This window comes from Artemia franciscana, chromosome 8, assembly GCF_032884065.1.
Source record: "Artemia franciscana chromosome 8, ASM3288406v1, whole genome shotgun sequence".
Lineage (NCBI taxonomy): Eukaryota > Metazoa > Arthropoda > Branchiopoda > Anostraca > Artemiidae > Artemia > Artemia franciscana.
Genome location: NC_088870.1, coordinates 18,077,795 through 18,100,831, shown reverse-complemented (window position 1 = coordinate 18,100,831; position 23,037 = coordinate 18,077,795). Strand labels below are relative to the sequence as shown.

General features: G+C 35.9%; 1 protein-coding gene across 3 annotated transcripts in view; it reads right to left on the bottom strand.

Annotated features, from left to right (window-relative positions):
• The window catches only part of LOC136030078 (protein gustavus-like), a 112,584-nt gene that overhangs the window by 21,081 nt on the left and 68,466 nt on the right, over positions 1 to 23,037 (bottom strand). For 2 of the 3 annotated variants that reach the window (XM_065708728.1, XM_065708726.1), the window contains 2 exons: positions 7,505 to 7,839; positions 342 to 529 (listed from right to left, as the gene is read on the bottom strand). In XM_065708728.1, coding sequence (XP_065564800.1) covers positions 342 to 529; positions 7,505 to 7,529 — 213 coding nt within the window. In that variant the 5' untranslated portion in view covers positions 7,530 to 7,839. Of the gene's footprint in view, positions 1 to 341; positions 530 to 7,504; positions 7,840 to 12,674; positions 12,902 to 23,037 lie in introns of those variants that run through there. The other variant, XM_065708727.1, reaches the window with a different exon arrangement.

Sequence of the window (23,037 nt, the reverse complement as noted above, 5' to 3'; positions counted from 1 at the left end):
CACTCCTGGTTATAGTATTGGTCCCGTTTTCTGGGCTGCACAAGCAATTATTTTTTATTTTAATGCTGAAGGCTTTTAACAACCTCTTACGTGTCCATGGCGGTATATAAACGGTAAAATGTTACTACGTTACATGTATGAAAGTGTAAAACCAGCGGGCACTTATGAAGGATCTTTTTTTTGGGGGGGGGGGGTCAATGAACAAATTTTCTAAATTATTTTATAACTTATTTTTAGAGAATTTAGGTATTTATGTTTAACAATTTCCTATATTTGTGATTTGTTTTCAAACTAATCTTTATTAGTGTTGTATGATAAAGCTTTTGGTGATAATGTTTTACCTTGACAAATATATTTAATGATCTATCATCTGGATTCCAACTATGTTTAATTTGTACTTCTTTTGAAACAGGGGGCATATCCAAAAGCATATCTAATCGTGAAGGTCTCACAAGGTCTTGACCTAGTTCACGAGGCAGAGTTGATTTGAGGTTGGAGCCACCTTCGCGACTAATTGAACGAACACCGCCTGAAAAATAAAAACAGCAATGAACGGTAAAGAATTAACATAAAACAATGATGAAATAAAATCATAGTTATGAAAATACACATACGATAAGAAATTTGGGCTAATATAAATTGTGGTTATTCATTTTCCTAAAAAGTTCAATAAGAACAGAAATTTAAAGCCCAAAAAATAAGTTTTCGAAACAAATGCAACAAAAACTAAATGAAAACCAATAAGGACAGACGAAAAGGGTTTTATGCTTCTTAAGAGAGCGCTTTGCATAGAATTAGTCAAAATTATATAAAGTTCAAATTCACGGGATATGTTTAGAAGACAAGCAGAGCCGTTCAAAAGGGAGGTAACCAGAGCCACTGCCCCATGCACCACGGCTGGGGCGTGGCACGCCTGTAGTGTTGCCCACTTTGATTTGGCTTTTTCCTTATATTTGAGTCGGGAGGGGGCTCTGTAATTAATTTATATCCAATCAACACAAATGTTAGGATGGCTCTGAAGACAAAACGAGAGAATCAATGGATTAAAGGTACTTGTTAAGTACAGCAACCACAACCAAGAAGTGAAGTTAGGTTAATCCTAATGAAATATACCAAATATGATGAAAATATAACAGTTTAGTAACAAAATTATGGAAAATACAACAGAGAATTTGGAAAGCAGGCCGCCCAGGACGCATTATATTAAATACCAAACCTAACTAATCTATATATTAAATATTCAATTAAAATATACCTAAATAGTAGTTTATTTCGCACAGGCTAAGCAGATTATCTCCGAGTACACACAAAGAAACCAATAGAGAAACCGCTTTTAAACAGATCAAACTTCTTGAGTGTGGTGGCTGTACTTAACAAGTACCGGATTAGATTATCCCTATGAAACTTCTGATAAGGTTGGAAAACTACATGATCACATCATATATTTCATTTTTATGTTCCAGATTTATATTGCATATGGTGTATCGTAAAGAATTTTCCCTTAATCACAAGTTTTTTCGCAACCGATTTTCATCATACCTTTAAACAATGTGGTGTCGATTGTCTACTTGACGGGATTATACACAAGCAAAACATATCGTACAGACTAGTATCACATTTAAATACTAAATAATTCTAATTACATGAATTATGATAAAGCAGTCAGGCGACAAGATCAAGCATGTCTACACCAGCCTAATATCTATTTTCCGTTTACAACAGCTGGAAACAAGTCATTCAAACAAGAACCATGGCCAAAATTTCGAGCCTGCCAAATTTTATTTTGGAACCTTTAAGACGTACACTGAAAATTAGATCAAAGTGTTCCAGATAACTTTCGCTTGGAGGGTAATTCCATGTGCCTCCTAAGTGGATGGTGTTTTCCTTCTCCTCCCGATTAATCTTTAGCATCAAAGTCATGAATTACTTTAATCATGTATTATCGACACTGTGCACCATTCATTTCCATCTTATGCAGTATAAAGTTATTTATTTTTTGTTTAAATCACATGACTAGAATAACAGATGCAAAAAAAGCGAGGCAAAAGGGTGAAAAAAGTACCGTTGAAATGACTTACACAAAAGGAGAAATATGGCAAAGGTAAACTGACAATTACTGAAAATGTATTTGAAAGACAGATCATTGACCCAAAATCAACAGATACAGGATAAAAATACATACAGAAACATTCAAGGTTTCAGTATTTAATATCAGCTTGCAGAATTTGGAAGCTGTAGGCTGCACAAAGTCCAGGATCCTTTGGCCGAACTTCGAGTGAATAATTACCCAGTTTTCAAAAATGACCCTATATATTTTCTTAATCCGTATGATCAGGGTTACCACCCCTGGCAATTTATCACTATTAACACTGATCTTTTATATTGCATAAAGTAAAATATCGCTAATCAGCACAAAATCACTAGATTATTGAAGAAAATCACTAAATCAACCACAAAATCACTAAAAGCTTGTGATTTGTTTTTTCACTGGCTAGCAACCCTGAGTTTGATGACTCCACTCACACATTTGCATTCATATACATATCATATTTGCACTTTATTAATAAGCATGATGGATTCTCCCCTGGAAATTCTACTTGAGATTGGGGACGAGATCGAAGTAAGTATAAAAACAGGCAAATTAAACGAAAAAAAAACAAAGGAAATTGTGAGATTGAAGAGGGTTATGGGCATTCAGATCCTACTTTTCTCATTATTATTCAATCAATAAGTTCAGTTTCGATAAGGAAAATAAGGGAATTACCAATAAGGAAATATATTTCTAGCTGATTTTTTCCCCTTAAAAGATTCGGTTTCGACTTGTTATCGGTGTGTATATTTCTAGCTGATTTTTTCCCCTTAAAAGATTCGGTTTCGACTTGTTATCGGTGTGTACAGGCTTACATCAAACACAAAAATAAAGTTAAAAAAAAAATAATTCGTCAGTTAGGCATAGAAACCAAATACCTCTATTCGTCATAAATGCAAGCAAAAAGCAACTGTCTTTTCTACCCTAGAAAAACTCGTAAGTAGCATCCAACAATAATAAATTTAGCAAAAACTGGTCATACAACTTGTCTAACCTAATCATCAGACGTCTATATTTATTCTGAACAATCTACGGGTATCAGATTAGCTTGGGATCTGAAACCATCTTTTAAACTTGTTTGAATTATGGCTCGAACTTATCATGGGTCATCGCAGGCCTTTGTCCTATTAAAGGGGTCACTGATTTCTGGCACATGGTGCAAACGACTTAGCACCTCCAAGGAATTCAGTTTTAACATTACTCTTACAAGGAAACATATTTTCGGTTCTTACAGGCCTTCTAGTTCACCTGAAGCAATACTGAGCGTATGGAGTATGGATAGCTTATAAGAGTGGAAACTGGCGGTAGTGTCGACAAAAAGTATCAATGTCAACTGGAAAAAATTGCTAAGCGTCGCCGAATGCTAAATAGCGTTGATGTTTTTTTTTCTGTCGATACTAGCGCCCTAGCGAAGACAATTTATATGGAATAAAACATCCATCGTAGAATAAAAACGATGGAGAAGAAAAATAAGTGATCCCATATACTTAAAAAGGAAATGAAACTGATACATAATTCAAAGGCTGATTGTTTGACTTAGAGAAAAAAAAATACTTGGAGCCAAGATCACAGAGAATTGGTTAACTCCGAGAGCGATTTAATACCAACTCGGCAGACATTTGATATCGGAATATAAATCAGCGTTAATTAGAACTAAAGGTGCATTATCACGGGCAGAAATTCTTTTAACATATCTGAATGAAAGGCATATTTAAAACGAACGGGCTATTCAACCTTGCTATGCTTTGCATCTCAAGGGTGTCTACCTTAAATGCAAGTTTGGGTCCGATCAGCAGATGTTTTCGTTCAATACCTTTGACTGAGTGTCAAGAACATTAAAATCTTTCGCTTACAGTAAAATTCTTTTGTTTTGCTTGCATATTTTTGTATCTCAACAAAGCATCGTTAAATGTTGTAACATTTTTTTTGTACTAGGACTATCCGTGACAAAGGATGATTAGCAAGCAGTACAACTCAATTCTTGGAGCTATCCTTTCTCTTTCATTTAAAAAATGAAAAATAAATCAAACTCTGAATGAAACAACAACAGTATCGCAACTCACAGGGACAAGGGTCTCTGTGTCCTTGTGCTTTCCAGAAAGAAAAAAAAAAAATCCTAAAAACAGGAAGTTTCCAGACAAAAGACGGCATCAAGCAAGGCCGTATCCAGGAGGGGGAGGAGTTAGGGAATCCGACCCCCCAAAAAAAGTTTGTTCAATTCGTAAAAACGTAACAACATGTATAAAAAACAAATTTTTTATACATGTTTTTTGGTAAACTCCCCCGAAAAACCCTCCTCCCCTCCCCCAAAAAAACCTGAATAGGAGCATGACTGTAGACAAAGTACATACAGTAGGCTACTACAGTATATGAAATGAAAGTTCCACTTCATAACCAATATGGAATAAAGGTATCAAAAGTAAGGTAGAGGTCAACCAGTGTTGCCAGAGTTACAAAAAGGGTGTTTGAACCATTTTCGCCAGTATGACTACACTGTCTTATATAATGCACAGAGGAAGTAGGATTGAAGGATGGATTCTAGGCGTTTACAGTTGCGCTAGTTAAATCTCGGTATTAATAAACTGTCATTGTGAATGGGCCTTTACACCATTACTCCAGATATGACCAAAAGGTGAGTTGTTCCAACATTTTAGAAAGATGGTTCCACTACATTTTACTTAGAGGGAGACCTTTATGTACTTTGAAGTCTGAAAATATATTCGAATATAATGAAAGCGTCCCATTCATAAAATTTGGAATCTACAAAAAACCACACAAAAAACAGCATTAAAGCATTCGCCTTCGTGTAGCCTAGAAGGAAGAAAAAGACAAAACCATGGCCAATTTAAGGAGAAAATAAAAAGATTTTGGAATCCCATGGATGTGGATAGGGTCTTTGGTGTCACAATAATGTTTCTTCCATGATTTCTCTTTATATACTAATTCTCTGTGACAAAATGTTAATCATTTATGATGTTTATAATCATGATAAATAGGTACTTATGTATTATACCGCAAACACTCAAGTGCTTCATTTAAGCAGAACCTAAGTAGAACTGGTTTTTATGACCATGTATGAAATTCATTTAGTTTGTGACCTGTATTGATAGAGAAGTGTGCAATATGGATGTTAAAATGAAAATTTGGGATTTGCCAAAGATTGAAAAAGAGGCAATTAGATTTTTCCAGGACAAGAGAGCGAAGCCCAAAACAAAAAGGGCGTCAATGGACACAACATGACTCATACTCTTTCGGGTATAAAGAAACTCTTTCGAGTTTTACTTTACAGTTTTGTTAATAAAGTATTATGTTTTCATCATATATTGCGATATTTTATTAGGATATTCAACTGTTAGGATATTTGATATTTCTAATTAAATGAAACACTTAAGCGTTGGTGGTATAATACACAAGTACCGAAAACTGACATGTAATAGGATATTTTTCACCGTCTGGGTTTGGATTTGGCACGACACTTCTAAAATGTTAACATAAAAAAACAACAACAAGTGATTAATTTTTTATCTCATAATTACTGATAAACCGTTTGAATAGATATAATTCCTAATCTTACACAAAGTAAGAGAAATAATGTCGAATGCTCATTTTGGACTTGGCACACTTGAAATATAAAGATTTGATAAAATAACAGTCGACACTCAATTTCTATCTTATTTAGTTTTATCATAGTTCAAATGTCGTGCCTCAGATTTATATCATATCATGTAATAATTTTAACAGCATTATAACATTATTGAAAATCGTATTTGCGAATGTTTACCAATTCTCAGACGGGGAGGGGGCTTGCTGATTGAAAATAGCTCAAAAGCTCCTGTGCAAAAATATGGGATGGCTTTGGATGTATTTCCTCGGGTGAGTTTTTCTTTACTTTTTATTTCAATTATGAATGCGCCTATAGTCGAGACTAGTAAAGAGTTGTCTCAGCCTTTTTACACTTACCTCCAAGTTTTCACATCTTTTGTTTTAATTTGTCTACATTGACACCCCTTGATTAGGTCTTTTCTTTCGGCTTCTTAGAAAATATACATTTCAGACAATGCACCCATAAGCAGGGGCGAATCTCCAGCATCTTTATTGGGGGGAGGGGCAAGAGGGGTCCATATTCAGATAATCAAGGGGTATGGGATACATCATATTTTTTCTCCACGTTATAGGGGAGCAGCCCCCCCCAACGATGTCCCTGGCTATAAATTACACAAATTTTCATTGAGTCATTCTCAAGCTGTCAATACACAGCTCCTTTCACCTTTAGCAGATTCCCAACCAATCCCTAGGGCCCTCATCTCGAAAGGGGTGTAAAACTGTACTCTGTTTGAGGCGTTCAACTTCACAAGACTTTGTCCATCATATCCCATTCAGAACTAAACGACTCTCCCAGCTCGTTTCTCCAACCCCTAACAAAGCCCCCCTCCACAGGATAGTTAATGATATCAATACAGGCTGTTACTAAATACCAAAATACTTGAATTTCAAGTAAATCTGTGACTTATACAATGATATAATTCCAGAGCATTTCACCTCAGAGTAACTACTCCTTTTCTCCTATGTTCATTAGCCAACAACTCCAAACTAGTTCCTCAAACCCTAGTTGCCAAGTTAAACCCCCTATGACCAAACATCAATTAGACTCTGCATCGGCACCCACCAAACTATGGATGGCTCTGAATATAATTATATACGCTGATGGTATATTATCCTGACATTTTACAAATTCCAGCTAAACCAAGGGAACAGGGTCGGGGACATAAAATTACCCTTATATGTCATTTTGAGCTACTTCAAAATCATCTGCCATCACTTCCAGGTAGTTGGTGTTTCTAATTTAGCTTATGCCCTTCGAGGCAAGAATAAAACGCTTTATCACCTTCTGCTAAACTGGCAATGCGAAATGTCTTCAACAAGCAAGTTGCACTTTTAAATCAGACTTTTTTTTTATTACTGCAATGCAAGCACTTTCCAGTTCAACAGTAATATGGGAAATGTTTAATCTTGAACACAGACTATATATATCACTCAATGACAATATTTGGTTACAACGTTGTTATGCCCAAAACAAGTCCTTCCACATTTCTGCAGCTTTACAAGAGAATAAAAATGATTTTTTTTTCCAGTTTTTCGTAAAAACAAAATTTCTTCTGGGACTTACACACACACAAAACAAGAAGCCTCCTAGAGACACGCAGTTTTTTGTCTAAATCAAGGTACATCTCCCTTACCTCATACGGATATAACCCTCTGCAAATAATACTATTGAGCAAAGACCCATCAAAAACATATTTCTACTTTCTGAAAAAGATACAATACACATTTTTTCTTATTGGATGAGATGATGTCAATACGACAAAACATTAGCAATGATATGGTTATAGTTAATGAAAAAAAAAGAACACTTACTAGATACTTTTTGGCCCATTGTCATGCCTCTATAACGCCTCCTCTTCTCTCTTAATTCGACGCCACTCCTTTGTCGGCATTGAGAGCGAACCGTGTTTTCACTTGCAGGAGCTACACTAGATGGCAACGTTTTTGCCAGTCTTGGATATGAAGTCCTATTAGGCGGGCTAGAAGTTTCTCCCTGAGGTTCGTCTCTATACGACCGAGACCTTGTCCCCCGTTCAGAACTTGTTTTATCACTATAACAACTCAGTTCACTCCCATAATTTGTTTCGCTTTGACGAGTATTCCGTACTGGTGGCAACCAATGCAATGCACTGTTTCGTGTCTTGTACCTGTAAAATATTCTGAAGGTTAAAACTGGTTTTTCTTTCTTTATCCCAACGTGGTGACAAAATGCTGTTCTTTCGCAATTCACCAATATTTTTTTAGAATCTTCTGGCAGAATCAACCCTAAGATTGACCCTTAACATGATAGCATTACGTGTCCTTCTTGCATTATTCCTCTGGCGATGCTTACAGTTCAGTGATGGCCTTCTTTTTTTATTGCTTGCAAAATTACAATGCAAACCTTCAAAAGCTAGATTCTCATAATCACTGTACTGAGTCCAAACTCTGTAGCAAAATCTCAGACATGACTTACTGCCACTATTTAAATAGCAGTTATTAACTATAATACCTTTGTGAAGAAAATAAAAACATAACATGTGTGTCAATCGTTATGCAATAAAACAGACAACCGCACCAGTTTGGTATTTATGTATTTTATTTTGGGTCCACAAATTGACATATTTCTAGAGGAAACAAGTCGCATGTGTTCAATGGTATCTGTTTATCCAGGGATATACCAGCCCTTAGTAAACTAGGTATAGTCGAATAAAATCAAAATTTTCACCAGAGAACAATTCATTTAAAACTCTAGCTACACATATGGTCAGTAAATACACAATACACTAATAAAACTAATAAGTTAAAAAGATAGGGAGAAAAAAGTCATAGGTTTAACCTTCCAAGCATGTAAACTCAAAACAGACAATCCTGTCACTAGATCTACAAGACATTTGAACATTTGAAGGATAGGTAAATTACGTCACAAGATATTCTGTAATAATTGCGATTAACTCGTCTAATAAAATTGTTGATTCTCGCCCTAATTAAATGCCAACCTGATATTCCAAGCAATGAGTTTTCCACTATCTGTCAAAAGCATAGACAACTGTACTCCATTGATCCTTCATCGTAATGCAATGGGCACTCTTTCATAGTTTTTCCATATTGAATTACCCCCCCCCCAACTCTTTGTCTTGATGTACCAAGTAGTCGTGGGACTTTCAGTGTCAGAGCATGGATCAGTAAATGGAGAAAAATAGCTTTAATTCGAAATAACAAAACATAGCCACTTTGTACTAGGTTATTCTTAAGGTTTGTTAGAAAATATGACTGAAAAAAAAGGTAGGTAAAGGACACGGCACTAGACCCTTCAAGTCTTAACCGGCGGTTTTGACCCCTGTTTCAAGACCTTTCGACCAGGAGTTGCAATGAGGGAGAGGGAGCAACCATCCTGTGGCAATTCTTCCCTAGATTTCTCCATGTAGCCATTTAGAGCTGAATTGACTCTGGCTGAGCTTTAATTCCCCCCACTGACCCCGTCCCAAATCAAATAACCGGCCACACAAGGAATCGAACCCCCGCCCTTCGGACAGAGAATTCCAAATCCAGCGCGCCAGCTACTCGGTTAGGACGAAAAATGTAACTTGTAAAATGAAAGAAACATTTTCTTTTTTCCACATTTCCAAAAATCTACTCTCAGATTGATGCTCAAATGCAGCCACAAGATGTCCCTAATGATACTATACACTGTTCAGATGATCGAACTTGACAATTTGTTTTTTTTTTACCAGTTGGAAATCATACCTAGCAATAATGATAGGTTCAACGAACGTGTCACGGAACAGTAACAGGACTAAATCCTTGAAATTGTTCCAAATACAATTGCACTTAATTTCCAGTAAAAGAATCTAGAACACAGTTTACGGCTGGAATTGGAATAGGAAATGTAGTATTCCGAGCAGACTACGTATACCCACGTATACGCATACAATTAGGATAAGAGGTAAAACGCAATAATTCAAAGGAAGTAAAAATTTAATGGGAAGGAGTGGAGTGAAACCAAGAAGAGTGAAGCCTGTGTTGCCTAAAAGAGAAACCTTTACAAAAGGATGTACAGTTCAAATGAGCCACAAGGAAAATGTTTTGAGCCTCATACCTTAACTCAATCCGGATTTATAAGATTTGAAAGATTTGGACATCTTTTTCTCAAATTTAGGGAAAACAAAACTTTGATATGGCTTAAAATCTTCTGAGTATTGGGGACTGTATTTTCAGAAACTAAAGCCAATGCACAAGAAACTAAAAAACCAAAATTAAGGTTAAAGATTGTTTGTCAAAATTTAGAGAAATTTCATCTAGGCCTTGCATTTTTTAAGCCCTAGAAATAAGTCAAGGGTAGACATAGTAGCTTGACAACACCTTCCCATGTATATTTTAGGCCCCGGGTGCATTTCTGGAAGTTTACTTCACCTAATTCAGCTATTTTTAAAGATAACGGGAAACCCCCAACTCAACTAGAACTTCACCAAGTATTTTGAATTTCATAACTTTGCTAAATCCTGATTAATAAAGTTTTACAAAGCTTGGAAAACTGTCTTGAATTCAAAAACCCTAAATGGTTTAAATTTTGCTCAAATAATTGTAAATATATTTTTAAAACCTAGAATCAAAGAAAAGGTAAATGTTTACTTTCGTTCTGTTCTAAGTGCTCTAAAATGCGTATTCTGCATATAGCAAGATTCTGATGATCGCATATTGTTTCTTTGTCATTATTAGAGAAGCGCACTCATTTTCTAAGCTTCTAAAATCCCCCTCCAACGATACTGAAAATGCGTAAAGTGGGCTTGCTTAAAGATAATAATTACCTATTGAGCGAAGCGTATTAGTCCATGAGCCCCATGGGCAGCCGGGCAAGGTCTGTATTCTATATTTATTCAACAAACAGTGATATAAAAAAAAACGACATTTATTAAATAAATATAGAATACAGACCTCGCCCGGCTGCCCGTCAGGCTCATGGACTAATACACTTCACTCTATAGGTAATGTTACCTGTAAGCAAGCCCACTTCACGAATTTTTAGTTTGCCCCATGGAGGAGGAGGGTCAACCTGAAATGGATGCGCTTCTCTAATAATGATAAAGAAACAATACGCGATCATCAGAATCTTCCTATATGCAGTAATGCGCACTAGAAAACTTGGAACAAAAGTAAACATTTACCAAAGAAAATATTCTTCAACAAAAATTAACGGAAAACATATTTTTCCCAAAGTTAAGACTCCTGCCTCCCATGCAATAGGAGAGGAGCAGAGATAGAAGCTTGAAAACACCTTTTTGGGGCGCAATATAAGGTCTGGGTCAATTTCTGAAAAATATCATTCATTAAAGATCTAGAATTGGGTTTCTTCAGGAGGAGACATGCTAGAATTAAAAGATGCACATTTTTTAGATTGTTAATGTTATGCTTATTTTGACGGTTTGCTTTGTATTTTAGGTAATTCATCCCCATTCCCCCTCTAAAGTCTCACATAGCCCTAAAAGCCAAAAAAAAAAAATCAAAAAAAGAAAAAAAATCAAAAAAATCTTGCTTTATAATATACAAGCATCAATAAACCATATTTCCTTGGGTGTAAATGCATGAGTAGTCCAATACATAAGGAAAAATATTAAGAAAACAATTCTTACTTCATAATATGCAATATAGTCCTAGTTAACATATTTTCCAGAGGAAGAACAATTATCTTCACTTCTTTTTCCTTCATACATTTACATCTTTCTTATTTTCCCCATTTGTATCTGTTTTTGAATAAGTTTTCATTAATTATTAAATTATTTTTTTCTACACAGTCTAAGGCTATATGAGGCTGTTAGAGATGGGCTGAGATGAATTCTCAAAAACTGAACCAAACCATTAAAATAAACCTTAAATAAGCAAACTAAAAATGTGTCTCTTTCTGTTCAAGCACGTCTTTTTCTGAAGAGGTCCAATTCAAGACTTTTACCTATCGTTCTCCTAACCTAACTCAACAACTTTCCACTAGGTGTATAGCCAAATTCTGTGCCCTCATCATGAACTAGAAATTTTGCCTCAAACAGTAATTTTTGCGGTAAAATTCTAGTTAATTGACTTCTTGCGATCTTGGAAAGGGGTTACGTTAGGAAGATGAAACTTTCAGGGTACAGGCTAAAGTATGTCCCGGGAAGGTATTTTAAAGTACCCACCTCCACTCATTCTCCCTCTAGAGAGCCCTGAAATTTGATGACCTTTAGAAATATGTGGGTTATAAAAGTGAAACCTTGCAAAATAGATCTTCTGCTTAAATGAAGTACAACAAAATTATTTTCAGCTTCAGAACTTTGCTCAATTCCAATTCATAAGGTTTTAAAGATATGCAAATACATTTCCTAAATTTTGAAATAAAACATTGATATGGCTAAAAATTCTACTCAAATAACAGGAATTGCATTTTCAGAACTAAAGACAGAGAAAAAGCAACTAGTAACTGAAAATTAAGGTAAAATGTTGTTTTGTCAAAATTTCAATAGGTATAGACCTGTCATGTAGGCAAATTCCAGGGACCTCTAGAGGGAGGAGTGGAGGTGGGTACTTTAAAATACCTTCCCGGCATATATTTTAGCCTGTAGACCTATCTCCAAAAGCTTTATTTTCCTAACCTAACCCCTTTCCGAGATAGCAAGAAGTCACTTAACTAGAATTTTACTGGGGCCCCATATTCCTTTATTTAGCTTCCTTTTTTTCAAATCATCAAATTGATCTTCAGCTTTTCCAAAAGTCTTGCCGCGAAAATTTGGATTTTTCATAGATCTTTCATTTTAAAACGATTTCAATTACGACTTACTTGTCTTAAAATTAAATTTGAATAAATTAAACTGCTAAAACTATCGAAAATGACAAGATCCAACAACCCTCTTAAGGACCCCCTGGCCAATTTACCAACACAATATACCTGATTCACTCACTTTAATATTAAGGCCATCAGTTGCCTAAAGGCTGGAGCATTTTACTTTATATATTAAAAGAGGTAAGAAACACAAACCTATTAGATTCAGCTAGCTCTTTACACATTTTCACAACCGAGTCACTTTTTTTCTTCCTATTCCTACACTTCTTCACAATATTTTTATTTCCAGCTTTGGTTCTCATTTTCAACTCACACCCTTCCTTCATACGACTGGCTTTTGTTCAATACAAAAACAGGCCTCTTCTCTTCAGCCGTGTAAGGTTCGTCTAGTCTCCCCGCTTAACTTCCACCCCTCCAGGCGTACGTCAGAAACAGCTGGGCACATAAGCACCCATAATCATTAATGAAAAATACGGTTCACTACATAAATACTCGAATAGAGCTCGCAAAGCTACTGATTACTACAGGCAGTATTCAAATATCCTGCAGTACTTTTGTAGCTAGGCAACTACAAAAATGGAGTAAAAAGGTGGACTCACCGGTGATGATTCAAATGCCTGCAGTTACAATGAAGATTTAGTAAACTCAAAAACGTTTCATTAAATTGCTAGGTGAAACATACCATTCAATTCGCCAATAACATATAATAACCAATGCTACCCAAAGCCATTCCTAGGGTTGGTGGCACCCGGGGAAAATTAATTACAGCACCCTCTCTCACGACTCAAATAAAGCAAAAAAGCCGAATCAAAATGGGCAACCCCACAGTCATGATCCCCAGGGCAGTTGCTCCGCCCCCTTTTGAATGGCTTTTATGTCATCGCAACTGCATACCCCCCCCCATCTAATGCATTGATACAGTTTTAGACTATATGCAAAACCTTACCGATTTCGCTGGTTAACATTATTTTTTCTAGATGGTCGAGAAAATTATCTCAAGTTATTTTCTCCATCGACAGTTGGCTCGTAATACCAAAAAGTGCCGATTTGAAAAAAAAAACCCTATTAAAACGTGAGCCCTGGGCTATATCAAGACACTGGGAAGAGGGCCAGGACGTAATTACAACAGTTGCGATTGGTGTACGGGGACAGAACGTTGAATGGCGAATCAAACGGTACATAAATCTTTCAGCAAGCAAATCGATCAAACAATTCGACGAACTTACCAATAGATTTCTGATGTTATTTATCACATATTTGAACATTCAAGACTGTACTTTTTCGAATTTAGGAGAATATCGGCTAAACTTTCCTTATTCAAACAACTCTTAGTGAAAAGTAACATAGGAAACTCCAAGAGTCAATCATAATATATTAAGCATACTTAATATATTAAGCGTACAGAGTTAAAAATAAGAGGGAAAAAGATAGAGGGATTATAGTAGTCCTATCCGACGAAACTTATTCCGAGGGGGCATTAGTTAAAAAAAAACCCCACACAAATAGCAAAAATATTTGTATGGATACTTAGTATGAAAAAATTACTGAAAACCACATCAAAGCTTCGGGGAAAGCAGAGGCTCGACCCCCCTCCCTATATACATACCTAGCACAGCTATTCCTCAGATTTTTGGTTTGTGAGACTAGGCCAGTTTGCAGGACTTTATTTCAGGGAGGGTTATGAACGACAAAATTCATGTAAATTACTGCATATGAAAATTATCAGATATTCTGGAATGAATCGTGAACATTGTGACAATTTGAAGAGAATTTGCAACATAGGCTTCGTGGTCGGTAAAATCCAACGTGATAAATCTAGTATTTGAAATTAGCTGGTTTAGCATCGACAGCAGCGTCTTATTGGCAATTAGTGTCTTTGACCCTCCCCTTTCTACTAAATAGTGAACTCTTACCAACTTTTTGGGGGCCACTAGATGAAATGAAATTGAATAATAACAAAAGCGCCATTTTTTTTTCTGTAGGTAGATAGGCACACAAACGAGATTTTACTGGTGGAAAATACAAGGGGGGCCTTATCACAGCTAAAGGACTTATTACTAAGATTACTAAAGGGCCAAGTCAGGAGGCAATACGCAGACACGGACAAATTGTGGGAAATGTATAGGAAATGTTTTGGTTAATCATAAAAACTACGAGATTTTTGAGGGTACAGAGGCCTCTATTTCTGCTTTCGTGTTCCTAAGATAACAGAAGTCCAGAATTTAGTCTTTATAAATGCAAAAAAAGAGAGAAACAAAAAAAAGTAGGATAAAGGAATACAGGAAGATCATTATCAACATGAACCAGTTCTTACTAATCCGGTCAATTTATCATTTAGCACTTCAGCATATAACACTAAAATACTAGGTTATGCATACAATTGAAAACGTTATCTATGACTTAATGAGATATGGGAGATACAACAATTGCATGAGACACCAAAAAGAAAAATTTGCAGTTACTTGATAAGAGCGTGATTATGGGACTGTGTACAACTACTTTTATCACAGACAGCAAAATGTTTTCATTCCATACAGGAACAAATTCTCTGGGGTTATTAAATTAGCCAAAATAAAGATGTTAGAAGCAGAAAATTAGTAACACTCAGAAGAAAGAAGAGGAGAGGTTTTGGTTCGAGCCGACCAAGGTAAAAAGGTACATGAAAAATACGCTTCCCGGCTCTGCAATGGTTATAACACCTTAAAATACCATTTCCATAGATGACCCGGGGGCGGGGAGGTAATTCACACAAAAATAGATAGCATTATAGAAAATGATGGCAACAAACTCCAAAATTGTACGACTACATTAAGAATAGGCCCAGAGATTCCCCTACGGATTTGTCTATGCAAATGGATTCGTGTTTTCTCTATGGAGTTCAACTCTTTAATGGGGACATTAGGAAGTTTTTGTAAAGGCTTAAACTTGAATAGCCCGAATTTCATTTGTTATAACATTAAACTGTAAACATTTTTTTAATAGATTAATAATAAAAAAAAACTTTTCCACAAAACAATTTTTTCAAAGAAAAGTAAAGAGCTCCATTAAGCCAAGAATGAACAAAAATAAAGTCAAATAATCTACCAACCGTAAAACTACCAAAAATACCTATCAATAAATAAATGAAACTCAAAACGAACAGAAATTACAAATAAATAGCCAAGTCAAACTCAAAATGAGCAAAAATTAACTTGAGTAGAGCTGATAACCCCCATACCTTCTCAAGACCAGAACATAATTTGCGTTTTACTGAAAAACAAAACAACAACAACAAAAGCAAATGACCGTGGATTGTCAGTTTAATAGATATATACTGACATTTATTCCTTAAAAGTATTTTTTTATTTATGAAAGTAAGAAAAGTGAAAACGTTTCAAACATATTTTGTTTTCAGTATTAACAGTAGTAACAGCAGCAGTATTAATAGCAGTTAAGTTTTGCCTTTTTGTCAAATAAACATCCAACTCATGATTCCCAGACGTTTAATCTTGATACGATAAGAGTTTCCAAAAATAATGGTAATATCCTATATGTAAGCAATGAACGAATAGCCGAACTTACAGGCCTTAACCTGAAGACTCTTGAAATTTCTCTTAAAATTTTGACTGGATGTGTTTTGGGGAATGATACGATTGTGGGGAGGCTGGTTGTCCTCCTTTCACTTTTGACCCTTAAAAAGGGGACTAGATCCTCTGACTTCCAGTCGAATGAGCCCATTCCGACCCGAAATTTATACGACCATCCGTTCCATAAGAATCTTATATCCAAGGGGCATAACTTACAACCCTTGCACCTGGGCTCTGGAAGGTTGTTTAACTTGAAGACATTATTATATATACTCTTTGGACTATTGTGAACAAAATGACTATTTCCAAATTTTGATCGGATGCGCTTGGGGATAGCAGGTTGTCAGAGAGGGGGGTGGGTTGGTAACCCTATACAAATTCTGACTCTTAAAAAGGAACTAGGACTATATATTTCCAATGAAATGAACTTCCTCTAAAATCCAAAAAACAACACCTTCTGTAAAAAGCTTATAAGCCCCCTGGGCATAATTTCAACACTGACCCTCAGACTCTGGGGGGTTGTGTCGACCCATAAGCCTTGCTAAGTGATCTTTGGACTGCTTTTGAACAAATGAATGTCTAAAAATTTCAGTAATATAGTACATCAAAAAAAAAATATATATATTTCTTAATATAATAGCTTAATAGCTATAATAGCTGCAATATATAATTACCAGTTATTAATCTTATTTTAGAAGAAATTTATTTTGTCGTGTGTTTTTTAACAAAAATATCTGTTTTGCGTTCACTTTCCTATTGAAGAATCAAATGCCATTCTAATCCTTTCATCCTACGACATTAAACGACAAAATACGTTTAAAATGTTTGACCTTTTTAAACTTTAATGAATCAAAAGTGTTAAAACTTTAAGGAATATATATCAGTATATGTGTATTAAACTGGCATTCCAAAGCCATTTTTTTTCAGTAAAGTGCGAATTATGTTCTGCTCTTGAGAAGGCATGGGAGTTGTCAAAAACATATTTTCCAGACCTTTCAACTATGCTCAACAAGATTGCTATCTCACAATTCTGATTAGATGTGTTTTGGGAATTGATGAGGGTGGGGGAGGAAGGGGCGCTTGTTGCCCTCCGGTCACTTTTGACTGTTAAAAAGGGCACTGACTCTCAATTTTCAATCAAATGAGCCTTTTTCGAAGTTTCTACGACAACAAATGGCCATCTATCAGATACATTTCGGGAAAATACGAGGTGTGTAGGGTGGGGAGGGGTATCCACCCTTCGATCACTAGAACTTCTGATTACCAATCCAATGAGCCCCCTCCGAAGTTTATAGGATCACCCTTTCTTTTTAAACCTTATAGGTCCCAAGGGCATAAGTTAAAACCTTTGCCCTCAGCGCTGGGAGGGGGTTATTATCCTCAAAGACATGATTTCCGAACCTTTCAATTACATTGAACAAAATGGCTATCTCAAAATTTTGACTGGATGTGTTTAGGGGAATGGTGGGCGTGGGAGTAGGGGTTGGATGCGCTCCAACCACTTTCGGCTATTAAAAAGGGCACTAGCCCTTTCGATTTCTGATCGAATGAGCTCTTTTCGAAGTTTCTAAAACAACAACTGGTCACTTCAAAATTTCTATCAGATGCATTTCGGGAAAATAGGAGATGTGGGGGGTATCTACCCTCCAATCACCCTGAATCTTAAAAAGGGCACTAGAAATTCTGATTATCAATCCGATGAGGCACCTCCGAAATTTATATGATCACCCTTTCTATATATACCTTATATACCCCCAGGGTATAACTTACAACCCTTGCCCTGAGGACTCTGGGGGGTTGTCATCCTTAAAGACATAATTTCCAGACCTTTCATTTACGTTGAACAAAATACATATCTGAAAATTTTGATTGGATGTATTTGTGAAAATGGTGGGCGTGGGAGGGGGGTTAGTTGCCCTCCAATCACATTCGCCTATTAAAAAAGGGCCTAGCCTTAAAAATTGCAATCGAATGAGCCTTTTTTTGAAGTTTCTACGACAACAACTGGTCATCTCAAATTTCTATCAGATGCACTTCGGGAAAATAAGAGGAGGGGGGGGGGTATCCACCCTCCCGTCGCCCTGAATTTCAAAAAAAAGGAACTAAAACCTCTGATTAGCAATCCAATGAGCCCGCTCAGAAGTTTAGACAATCACCCTTTCTATATAAGCCTTATATGCTCCCATGGTATAACTTACAACCCTTGCCCTGAGGGTTGTAGGGGGTTTGTCATCCTCAAATACATAATTCCCGGATCTTTCAACTACGTTGAATAAAATGGCTATCTCAAAATTTTGATTGGATGTGTTTGGGGAAGCGGCGGGCGTGTGAAGGGGTGAGTTGCCCTAATCACTTTCAACTATTAAAAAAGGCATTAACCCTTTCCATTTCTATTCAAATGAGTCCTTTTCAAAGTTTCTACGACAACCCCTTCGATACGAAGGGCCCTGGTTTAAGAAAAAAAAAAGAACTTTGTGCCTACATCATTGTTTACTTGCAACACTATTGCGCTGCCTATGATACCTCGGTCGCTAGAGGAAATTCCTCATAAAGTGAACAGGTCAGTTTTTTCTAAATTTTCAACATTTCACCTATATAACTGCCTATGTCGGTAAGCGACGGCTGATCATTAGTCAACAATCTTGCGATGTTATACACCAGATATCTGAAGTCCGAATCCAAGCAAGTGTTTTTCATTATACCATCGGTAGACTTTTTATCAAAATAAAATGAATTTCATAATGCGTGTTTTGGCAGCACCGGATCGAATAGGTGCGGGGTCCAATAGGATTTTTTTTTTGCGTGGCCCTCTATTTATTATATTTCAATAAAATTCAAATTAATTTGATAATACATTTCAATACACTTGAGACGAGGTTCTACGGGTATCAGTTTCCTATGTTATAAAGTATATATTATATAATAATAAACATACTAAGAAATCTCATCCAGCAATGCGAACTTAAAATAAATATTTTTATTTATTTGAATAATTCATAGTTTATTAATTATCGTCAAAAGGAATTTGCTATGAATTTCATTTTTTGTTCATTTTCATGGTATCGCGGGGCCCTTTCAAATGCGGGACCCTACAAGGCCTCATCGCTCGACTCGCCCTTTATTCGGCCTTGTGTTTTGTTAAGTTCAATCTATTTTATCATGGCTGAGGGATAGAGTTTAAAGTTACAGCAACCTTTTTTGAAGGGGGAGGGTGGGGGAGTAAAGGGACCTCCAATTCTACGGCGAGGCAGAGTCAAACTATTATTCCTCCTCACAAAAAAATTATACACCACGCTTTCTTCCTTTTATTCCTCTCATCTGACGGGCTCCGCTGCTGAGTTTACTCATGATTCATCAGTAAAAAGAGTCAGCATAAAGAAGGGGAGAAAGCATAATCTAGCACGTGCGCTGGGGACAATATCGATCAAATCCCGAAGTTCGTCTATCCACCCCTGAAAAAGAAACCTATCAAGGAATCGGCACCTATCACAGCTTCAACATGGGGGAGATTCAAGAGTGTTGATTCTATCTAAATACTATACGGTACCAGATGAACAGTAAGGGGTCTGCGAATCAGCGTTAAGGTCACTTGAAACATTCTGACCTTGAAGATGCTTTTCTGAACAACTAGATGAATAGTTGCCGTATTTTCCGTAATTTACGGTTGTTGGCTAAATATAATACAATTGTTCATGCAAAATCAATATTAGTTTCATCCACCATTATTCTTTATCGTTTTGGAGGGAATTTCTCAGTCGTGGGAGGTTTTATCCACCAAAGCAGGTATGGGACCTACACCTTCCCTGAATTTAGATAATATATATCACGTTTACTTTTTATTAAGCATAATGGTTATTGAAAAGAAATCTCTTTCGTTGAGCCCTCTCCCGCCCAGAAATGAGTTGGAACCTTCCATGAAGTGGAATCCTAGCACACAGAGACAACATAATCCTCAGATGTATCACCTATTCAAAGTTTTCGGCTGTGCAACTGGTGCACGCTGAAATTTATCACAAAGAAAGAATTTAGGATGGTGTCGTCTGGATATTCCAAACAAAAATTCAATAAAAAAAAAGACAAACAGTATAATTTCAAGGGTCTTGAATACTGTTTCATGGAAGTTTTTGTTAAGGCAGAGTTGATAAGTATCCAACCATTCTACGAAAACAAACTTTGAACGAGACTCCCTCAATACATGAGTATTGAGAACTTTTTCAATTTTAATTTGCTCTAGACTTTTTCTTTATTTGTTTTATCGCTATATATAAAAAAAGAAAAAAAATGCTCATCAACCACAACTTTTTATTTTAACATTCATAAATAATTAAATAAATAAACATAACTTTCGCACATAAGAAAATTTCTGGGTTTGCGATCGTGCAAAAGTTCAGTTAACTACAGACTTATTAGATTATCAAATTATAAAGACATTGCTCATGGAAAAAAATTAACTGACTGGCTCTAAGAGAAGTTTTAGTGTTTTATATGAGTATTCCAAACAAAATAAAAACTAGGGATACATAATAATCCACAGGACTGTATCTATAATTTTTATTGTGAAAATAACAAAAAAAAATGTCAAGGATGGGAATAAAGATACTGACCCCACTCCCAGTATACGGCCCTGTCTACCACACTCGTTTACGTAAGGTGCATAAGTATTTAAACTTGTTACTCTTTGGTATATTATTTTTAACTGACCACTGACAATTTTACATGATTCAGCTCCGTAAAATGAAGTTTTTATGTGGTAATATGAAGCCTCATTGGTAGAATGCTTTTGAGTGTCTTCACACCCAGGGACACAAATACGGACATTAACGCAAAACGGCAGAAAAACAGACTTGGCTCACTAGCCAGGTCACTAGCCAAATTTTTACATTAAGGGGAAAAAATGGTTATATTTCCAAAATAACAAACTTTAGTCGAAAACTATGAACAGCGATTTTTACACTAAATTTTCGTTGGCAAAATCAATTAAGGATATTCAACACACAAAAAGTGTCAAAGGCATAAGGTAAATTTTTTTTCAGAAGACCACCCCCCCCCCCTCCTACGACAATAAACGCATTTCGTGCAGATTTAATCAAATTTAAGTTTCAGAAATCCAAATTCGATGATAGAAGATTTTCTGAAAAAAGGAGAATTCAGGCATGCAGGCAGTACTTAAGATTTTTTCAGTGGGGGGCAAATCTGAAAAAAAAAATCACAAATTACAGAAAAATACTTGTAGGAATTTAGGAAGGTATGAAGGCAACTATTCCAAAATTTTGTAGGAAAATCAACGAATTTTTCAAAAGTTACAGTGTCACCTGAGATAAGATATAAATAATATATAATTGGTTTTCGAACTTTCTTCTTCTTTCAGTCTACGCTAAATGAAAACGATAGAATTTTCTTGCAAGTAAATATTTAGCAAGGGGTCACCCACTTTTCTCCTGGTCTACATCTCGGAGCGACACGTGTACTGCACAGTTTCGCAACGCATTGCAAAGCCCCCGTAAAAATTTATAAATTTGTACCAAGCTTGAAACACTGTCACCAGTCCGCACCTGGTGAACATGAATTCTGAAAGTGGGCGACCCCTCCATACTTAGAATTAACAGCCGTAAAATCAGCTTTGATAGGTTATATTTCTCTCGGTTTCTCTTCATGAATTATATCTCATATTGGTTAAAACGATACAATTCTAGCAATAACGGCACCAAAAACGCTTTGGATACCTCAAGGGTGGAACCTGATATAAATAATACAGGGTCGTTCATAAGCTTCGACATATTTCAAAAACCTAAACATAAACGTAGAGAATTTAAATTTGTTTAATTTCTTCTCTCTGTGATATTTCTTTCGTTCCGTCTTACGTTCGTAGTCACAAACTGTTTGATTTACGTAAGGTCTTACGAATGGTTACTAAGCCTCGCGGAATCCAGCGTGAAGGGGAGAATACTACGTCAAAATGCAATGTAAAGGGTTCTTAATGGATCTGCCAAACGACACCGTTAAACCTTTCACACTAGCATAACCTAACTATTTGCGTTAAGTAACGTAATCTCAAGGAAAGAATTTTGTGTGTAAGATAGGCACTTCTATTTTGACTAGCTCTACGTAGAATTTTACGTTACGCAAGTCCACGTTATATTATGGAAAAGTCAACGTAGTGGCGACAAATGGAATTAATAATTTAGAAAATATATATACTTTTCCTAGAAAGCCTTTCACGCTTGGTCAGAGCTTCTATCGTAGTTCCGCCTAGTGTGAAAGCTTACACGTCACGCAACGTTTTTTTTTTTTTTTTTTTTTTTTTTTTTTTTTTTTTTTTTTTTTTTTTTTTTTTTTTTTTTTTTTTTTTTTTTTTTTTTTGGCGTGATTCGGCTCTTTTGAATACGAGGAGACTCCAACGATTTAGCCGAAATTCATGAATCTAAAAAATAATCGAACGTTGGGTATCATTCAGTGAGAAACTCCATTAAGGTCCAAGCTTAGATTCTCTAATTTAATCCAAAAGTTAATCAAAGCCAAGAAATCCTTGTCATTCACTATATTCATCTCTTTTGTTTCTCAAAAATTCTGCAGTAGCCATTCGTGAAAGATTTAACAACTCATTAGCATATTTATGTCCCGAAAACAGCTGTCGAACCAATATCAATACTAATATCCAAAACAACATCCGAACGGAAGATAGCATGTCTGCTATTAAGAAACCTTATTTAGGATTTTACCTTTTCTAAACGTTAATCTGACGACATATCATCAGGCAATATGCATCCTTAAAACCTGAAGACTTACGACATACCCTCAATCAGGAAAGAGAGAAAACATAAAAGATACAATTTATGTCACTACTTTCACTGCTGTCGTATTTTAGAATCAAAATTTTAAACAGAACATGTTAAAATCGAGTAATTATAGGAGTATTATACCAATAACCAAGATTTTCGCTGGAGAGGGGATCAAGTCAATTCACGGGGAAAGGCTAAATTATGGAAAACGTT